Source organism: Hippocampus comes, unplaced genomic scaffold, assembly GCF_001891065.2.
Source record: "Hippocampus comes isolate QL1 unplaced genomic scaffold, H_comes_QL1_v1.1 scaffold82, whole genome shotgun sequence".
NCBI classification, from domain to species: Eukaryota; Metazoa; Chordata; class Actinopteri; order Syngnathiformes; family Syngnathidae; genus Hippocampus; species Hippocampus comes.
The window spans coordinates 4,872,594-4,881,054 of record NW_017805135.1 but is presented as its reverse complement, the minus strand read 5'-3'; the positions used below and the strand labels follow the sequence as shown (position 1 = coordinate 4,881,054).

Below are 8,461 nucleotides of genomic sequence, written 5' to 3'. Positions count from 1 at the left end.
ACACACACACACACACACACACACACACACACACACACACACACACACACACACACACACACACAAACAAATCCTTTAATTGATTGTGATTAATTGCTACTCTGTAAGGTTTTGGGTGCCAGGGAAAACTGACACAACTGCAACTAAAATTGAACAAAAAACAATAATCCATTTTTGTTCATGAAATAAAAAATGAAAATTACTGCAAAAAATTAAAACATATATAAAACTAAAAGTAATACTAAAGCCAATAAAAACTAATGAAGCATTTTTGATCAAATGAAAGCTAATAAAAGCTAACAAACTTTTGTTAGCTTTTATATTTGATTGCTTTAAAAACGAATTAAATTCAACCAGATTTAAAATATAAAAGTCAAAACAAAATAAAAGCCAACGATAATGAAAAATCCCAAACTATTATTTCTATGTGACTATCTAAAGAGCAATGACATTAATTCATGGATGGATAGTTGCGCTACCACAACACTGGAACAAATTCTCCAGGTTGCATTTTTCTGCATTTTCAAGACAAAACATACTCTCATTCCATTAAAATATTCACAGGGAAATTGTTTGGTCCTTATAATGAGACAATAATTAAATGGCTATCTGAATAGGGATGACAACAGAGACAAAAATCACGATGAAATATGGTCAAATACAATACAATAAATTATAAATGTAATCAATGACACTTTTACAATAATAATTTCAACAGAAGCACTTTATGATTCTTCATGCGAATGATTTCTCAAAATGTGCTCCTTCTTGTGGTACATAAAAGGATCGCGCATAAGACCTTGTAAAGTGAATTGAAAGATTTGTTTGTAAATACTGAAGATTGACAACAATGTAGAACTGAATTGTGGAGCTATACTGTAGCGTCACACTCTTTTTCAACATGTCAGTCGACAGGATTTTTCTGGGCGGTCGCTAAACCAGTGACGCGGTTGGGCTTTCTGGCAAGACTCTGGGCAAAAGAAAAGCATCTCGTTTGTAAGGGGTCGTTCAAGGCCACATATGTTCGCCAAAAGGTCGCTGGTACTTTTCTTGTCGCACAGGCCTTGTGCAAAAAAAAAAAAAAAAAAAAAAGTAAACGTTTGCACCCTTGAACGAACCTTGATGAACTAGAACGTGAATGCACGTTCTGCTACCTTCGCCAGCAGTCGCAATTGTTCGCCCCTCAGTGGGATAGGGCTTTACACTAGACTGCGAGTGTTGTGTTCTATTTCCAAACGCACCTGAGAGTGTGGGCATGTGTTTGCTGCCATCTTCTGGTGAGATATAAAATTGCGCTTTTGTTTGTCAAAAGTGCTGAAGGGCGACATACAGTATTCAATTTATACCAGGGGCTATGGGCCGGTAAAAGAGAAGAGACAACATAAGCGGCTTGCGCGGTGAAGAAGGGACGACAAGCACTTAGGGGATGCACGGCTCCATCAGCAATCCCGGCGGGTTGACGGATTAGAGAAGGAATTCCCGCCGGATGAACCAATCCGGACGCCCTTCCTGTTTTGCATCAACAGCAGAGCTCCGGTTGCAGCGCGAATGCGGCACAATTATCAGTAAGCCACAATTAGCGACAGGAGACCAGATGTAAGAAGCGCTGATCCGACGTGAGAGCTTTCGCATGGAGTGCACGTGTATGTGTGCGCGCGCATGAAAATAAATATGGCACATGTCACGCTTATCGCGAAAATGAATAGATTTCTTTCTGACTCGTGCATGAAGCTTTCTGCCTCAAGCTCTACTTAGCAGTATAAAGGCTGTCCTCGTGTGCCTGTGTGTGTGCCCCCAAGTCAGAATGTTCCACTCTGTCTGAGATAAAAGCCACTCCAGTTCTAAAAATACTGACAAGCGAGGACCAATAACCCCCCTTTGTCTCCTCTGTCACCCCCTCCTCACACTAGCCTCACTGCACCCCCCCGCCATCCCTTTCCACCATCCTCCCACTCTTATATTTGGCCCCTACGGCCTCCTCTTCATCACTCGTGTAGGCGACTATGTCGTCAATCAAAGTGTGCACGCTAATAATATGACTGGCTTTGTGTTTGAACAATAATCCCTTCGAGTTCATTCGAAATGAATTGGCGTCAGTGCAACAGGAGCTACAGTATGTGACAAGTGGACGGGTTAGAATTTACAGTCAGCTACATTGGCCTTCAAAATCGAATGGCCTCCGTTGAAAATGGCGCTCACCTGCATGTCGGAGTTGGTGAAGGTGCATGCTGACAGGTAGTTGGTATGCATGGCCACCGACTTCTTCTTCGTCACTGGATTCTCGTTCGGGTCCATCGAGAGAGGGAACACACAACATTTGTTGTCCAGACCTCTGCGGCACAGTAAACACACACGATGATGGGCAAAATAAGATTCGGGTTTACGATTGCTGATTTAAGAAGGATTAGGGTTTTAATTTCAAATTATGGTTTCAAGAGAGGATTTGGGTTTCAAATTGTGGCTTCAAGGAAAGGCTCATGGTTCCTAACCTGGGTTAGTGTTTCAGGCCTGGGTAACACTTTCAATCGAGACTTCAATTTTCAACACAGAGTTATGGATTCAAATGAAGGTTTCAAGACAGGGTTTTGGGTGACAAATTAGGGTTTTAAGACGGGTACACACCCACACGCCACCGCACAACCTGAGGGAGCGTACGCACACGCCATCACCCACGTGCACGGCAGGCTCATGGCATGCTCCTGTAACAAAAACACCCACATACACAATGAGCTTTTTGACATGAAGTTCCAGAGGAAAGATGCTAGTGCTGAGTATTAATGAGGATTATGTTTTTACATTCATGTTGTTCTCTAAATCCACTTCGATGCATCCACGTGATCTTTTAGCAAGTATTTTCATAGGCTCATAGAAGCTGTCGTGTGAAGCGAGTGGACAGTGTGGCGGGTTCTACTGGCAGAACCTCTTTTTTGTTGTTGTTTTTTGTTTAATTTCATCATGCAAACAACACATGGCTCACTCAGCATTTCCTACTCTGAAAATTGTATGAAACATTTTGCTCAGCAATGAGCAAATGTGGTGACGGAAGAGATTTTACTGTAGTTGTTACTCGGAATGTGTTTCCACTTCAACGGAATATATATAACCTGTCCAATAAACAATAAAAATAAAAACTATGTCACAATGAGAGGTTGTCTACAGTAGGGGTCCCCAACCACCGGATCGCATATTAGACAGACCTGCGAGCTGTGCCGTTAGCATATTTACTTCATCAGACGTGGCGCAATTATGCGCAACTTTAGCCAATCGGAGTCCCTCTTCTAACATTGGGTTGCAAGTTGAAATAAACAGAATTCGTCAATAAATGAAAGAAGAAGCAGTACACAGAAAGCCGTTGTAACAAATTGCCCAAAGGTATGGGCAGCCATGACTTCCGAAGATGACGCTATTTTGAAAAGAGAAGTTAGTTCCTCCCCTGGCGGTATATCTCTCAAATGCGACATGGAGGAGGAAGCTGTGCGTGCTCTGTCGTCTAAAACAAGGGAATATAATCAACCCGTTGAATCATTTGAACAAGTACAGTAGCACCCAAGTGGTCAAGTGGAAAGCATGAAAATTCGAGCAGAGTTTGCCTGCCCACGTAAACAGTCGCACTTTAGTCGCTAATAACGAGCAATCAATCGTGTTGGTTTTTTTTTTTGCAAGTAGCAATGACGATAACCCCGTATGTAGGATCGTAACTTAAAAATGATTGTTATAAGGCGTATTTATTTATCCGAATTGCTTCATTTCTTAATACGTCACTGTGTTGTTTTATTTTACTCTGTCCATTTATTGTGCAGTAGAATACCACAGTTTGAAATGAATGAAAAAATAAATTGTTCATAAAATGTTGAATTTCTCGATAATTATCTTTGTTTTTAGTGACAGAGACAGTGCTTTAAAAGTGGCAATTTAAAAGCAATGAAAAAAATGGTAGCGACCCCACATGTCCTTGTCTCAACTGGTCAGTGACACAAAAAAGGTTGGGAACCATCGGTCGACAGCACAATTCTGTCATACAATTTAAGAACTTAACAAAAAAAATATTTTAAAAAAATAATGCCTGGGAATGTATACTCATAGCCATAGAAATGTGGGTTTCAAAATGTAGAAAAAAAAACTGTTTCCTCTTCAAATTGTTGAGCAGGTTCTAACAAATACAAGGGGTAAAAATACTTCATGTGAATGTATAGTATATGCCTAAGGTTCATACACATTTCTAATTCAAATCAAACAATATCTCAGCACATTTATAAATGACCTTTTATTTGAATGCAAATAAATACAAAGTGACATGACATGGTAGAATGCTGAAGGGAGAAGAAAATGGAAGCATTTTTCACTTATTATAGTTAACTTACCTTATTGAGTGTGAATGCATCCCACACAATTACTCTACCCTCCTACAAGACAAAAAAAATATGGAAACGTTAACTCAGAAACACACTCATGTAAAGTACATACAGTGGATCCGTGGTTTTCGAACGATTCATGCGTGTGTGCGTGTGTGTGTGTGTGTCTACCGGCGAAGAGCTGACCAAACGCCGCTTGTCTTTGCACCAGTCAATGCACAACACTTTGTTGTTGTGACCCTTGAGCACACGTCTGGTCTTGATGGACAGAGATGACAACACCTCCACCTTCTCTGCCACCTTGCTTACTGCACACAAAGAGGCAACACATTAGGATGGATTCACCACACTGCTTCATTAAACCTCAGAAATATTCAGCTGATTTTCATAAGTGCACTTGCTCATTAGAGAGCGTTACCTTAAAAAGATTGTGGTTAGAGCAACAACTTATTTCTGATAAGGTGACACGAATACAAAAGCTGTGTAAAAAGTATTCTGCCTTTACAAAATAATGGTTAGTTCTGAAAGGTGTTAATAAAATTATATATTGTGGGTGCATTGCACTATATATATATCGCGAAATGCACATTCATATTTAGATTTAGTTACCTTGTTGATACGTGACAGCTCCTCGACCCAAATGTTTCATTAGAAATGCAAATACATGTTTTCCAATTATAAACCAAAAACGGCAACCGTTGTCTCGCCCCCTTTAATGACAGGAAGCGTCTGCCAAATGGTCACTACAGAATCGCCATGTGTTTGGCGTGACTTACACTCGACGTCGTTGAGCTTGTTCCTCTCCTCATCCAACTTCTTCTTTAAATTGGCACTTTCCCTCTTGAGCGAGGCCAGACTTTCCCCCGCCTGGAGCCCCTGACACGCCATCTTCGCACATCCAACCACACAATCGGCACAAACAAACGTTCAGGAGGACATTCAATGGCGGAATTAGGAAGAAATGCGAAAGGGATGCTTGTGAACAGTGAAGGCAGCGTCCCGCGCGGGTCCCGTTCAGCGAGTATGAGTGCGCGAGCACGCGCGCCACACTCTTACGGCACGTGCGCCTTTCCGGTTGGAAGGCCCCGCCCCCACCTTTGCCTCTCAAGCTGCTTCAACTTATACGTAAATCGGAGCGCGCCGTGTGTCTACCACTCACCTATGCCAATAGAGTTGGAAAAAATATAAGATAAGATAAGAAAACCTTTATTAGTCTCGCAATGGAGAAATTCCCAATTCATGGCAGCAAAGCTATGAAAGGAAGAAGTAGAACAACAAAATATAGGAGCTGCTGGAAAGGCAGCCACTCTCGCGGCGCCATTTTGAAGTCAAAATAACAAAAATAACACAACACAACACATAGGACACAAGACAGTCGTGCAATCTTCATCACTTTTCTGCATACACTTTGTTGTCTGAAACAGTTATAGATGAAAGAGGAGAGGATCAAAGTGTCCTTTAACCATCCACTCTGTACTTAAATCAAAGTACAGATACTTGTGTAAAAATCCTCTAAGTTTAAATATATTGATAATATTTTTTAAACTTTGTTCGTAATCATATTTATTTGATAGGAGGCAGGCTTTTTTTCCATGGTGTATCATCCGCAAACATATTCCGATGTGGAATAATGTTGTAACATCTTTCTGGAACATTCTTCTTATGCGTCTATTGTTATTGATAGGACGGCTAAAGAAACACTTTTGTGCGCCTTTCCGGTTGGAAGGCCCCGCCCCCACCTCTCACGCTGCTTCGACGTCTACGTAAATCGGAGCGCGCCGTGTGTGTGCCACCCACCTACGCCAATAGAGTTGGAAAAAATATCCACTCTGTACTTAAATCAAAGTACAGATACTTGTGTAAAAATCCTCTAAGTTTAAATATATTGATAATATTTTTTAAACTTTGTTCGTAATCATATTTATTTGATAGGAGGCAGGCTTTTTTTCCATGGTGTATCATCCGCAAACATATTCCGATGTGGAATAATGTTGTAACATCTTTCTGGAACATTCTTCTTATGCGTCTATTGTGATTGATAGGACGGCTAAAGAAACACACTTTCCCCCGCAGTTGCACCTGTTATATGTGACAACACTATGAGGCAAAAATACTGTCAAAATCGAGTGTTACTTTTGCGGGCAATGCCAGTAAAGCAGATGGAATTTGGGAGATGACTGCATTACCTTCTCCACGCAGAAGGAGCAGTAGTTGATGGGCTCTGTCTTGATGTAGATGTTTATGAGGGGGCTGGCCTTGTCGCAGCTCTCACAAGGGCCAAAGGTGGCCGCCACGAATGTCTGGTCACACATGACTGCACTTGGGATCACACACACCCGCCTGTGATACACACAATCAAGAAAAACACAGCAATTTTCATTGTTACACTGCATCTTGGCCAGCTTCTTGCATTTCCCAAGTGTGTGTGTGTGTGTGTGTGTGTGTGTGTGTGTGTGTGTGGATAAGTAAATGGTAATCTAGTCAAGCCTGATCCTCCTGTAGGAGAACAGGACTGCTATTCTGGGAGCAGCACAAACACTCAGAGTAAAACACTTCACCAACAAAAAAGAGAAAATAATGCTCTCCCTCCATTTCTATTCAAGTTTGCATGTTCTCCCCGTGCCTCTCTCTGAGTACTCCGATTTCCTCCCAGATTCCAAAAACCTAGGTAGGTTGATTGAACACTCTCTGTTGTCCTTAGGTAAAGTTGTGAATGGTTGTTTGTCTATGTGTGCCCTGCGGTTGGCTGGCAACCGGTTCAGGGTGTCCCCCACCTGCTGCCTGAAGACAACTGGCATAAGTTCCAGCACACCCACGACCCTCGTGAGGATAAAGCGTAAATTTTATGCATTTACCTGTTGACTAAGTTGACTGCAGAGTAGCCATTCACTGTCATACAATTCAAATGTCCTCCTACTATATACGGAATAACATACTACAATAAACACAAATACAAATAAACAAGGGACATCATTCTTACCTCAGAGGATTTCCTCCCAGATTCCAAAAACCTAGGTAGGTTGATTTAACACTCTCTGTTGTCCTTAGGTAAGGTTGTGAATGGTTGTTTGTCTATGTGTGCCCTGCGATTGGCTGGCAACCGGTTCAGGGTGTACCCCACCTGCTGCCCGAAAACAACTGGGATAAGTTCCAGCACACCCACGACCCTCGTGAGGATAAAGCGGATCAGAAAATGGATGGATGGACAATAGATTATTTTATGCATTTACCTGTTGACTAATTGACTGCAGAGTAGTCATTCACTGTCATACAAATTCCAAATGTCCTCCTACTATATACGGAATAACATACTAGACTTAATAAACAAGGGACATGATTCTTACCTCAGAGGAGATTTTTTTGGGCGGGTTACGTTTCTGTATGTCAAGCAGGTATTTTGTCCCGGTGGAAGTGAGTTGAGTTTTGCACTGAAGAGGATTGCGACTAAGCTTCTTATGGAAATGCTACAGCTTGTGACTCTGCCCTGCTTCGGCTGGATACACCTGGTGCCACCATCAAGGAACATACAAAATAAATAGGTGTAGAATAAAAAGAATTCTGGAACATTAAAAAAAAAAAAAAATCAGTTAACAGCTGCCCTTCAAAGAATAAAAATGAAGAAGGGTCTTTTTGCACCGTTGAGGAAAATCAACACAAGATTGAGAAGGTATAATCTTTGATCAATATTGAGCACGTTGCACTTTTATGTTATTGGAAGGGGGCCACTATTTAAAATCAAAGAATAATAATCCCTGGAAATTTAGAAGACAATTTAAAGCTAACAAGAAACATGTAGCAACTGGTCTGGCCTTGGATTTAAGAGAGCTTGTGTTGGATGTGCTTCAAAACCAACACAGATCTTGGTGTGGCATTTTCAAATAAGATTGTTATCGGAAAAGAAAGAGAATTCACTATAAATGGCAGTAAATGCTATTAATTGAACTTTAAAATGGCGTTTTTTGGGATAAACTGCAAAAAAAACAAAAACGAATGAATTGTCCTTGGCGCTCCAATACTTTTGGAGGGGACTGAACATTCTCTTAAGATTAATTGCTGGTTTGTCAGAAGCTCACGCAAAAGCTAATGACACCAAAAAGGGGAAAGAGACA

General features: G+C 41.2%; 1 protein-coding gene across 1 annotated transcript in view; it reads right to left on the bottom strand.

Annotated features, from left to right (window-relative positions):
- LOC109513847 (guanine nucleotide-binding protein subunit beta-5-like) overlaps positions 1-7,757 on the bottom strand; it is a 16,195-nt gene extending 8,438 nt beyond the window's left edge. Inside the window, exons 1-7 of the mRNA XM_019866543.1 lie at positions 7,697-7,757; positions 6,539-6,692; positions 5,129-5,240; positions 4,524-4,660; positions 4,362-4,403; positions 2,623-2,699; positions 2,200-2,332 (exon numbers count right to left, since the gene is read on the bottom strand). Coding sequence (XP_019722102.1) covers positions 2,200-2,332; positions 2,623-2,699; positions 4,362-4,403; positions 4,524-4,660; positions 5,129-5,240; positions 6,539-6,664 — 627 coding nt within the window. The 5' untranslated portion in view covers positions 6,665-6,692; positions 7,697-7,757. The remainder of the gene's footprint in view (positions 1-2,199; positions 2,333-2,622; positions 2,700-4,361; positions 4,404-4,523; positions 4,661-5,128; positions 5,241-6,538; positions 6,693-7,696) is intronic.
- Between the last annotated feature and the right edge of the window lie 704 nt (positions 7,758-8,461).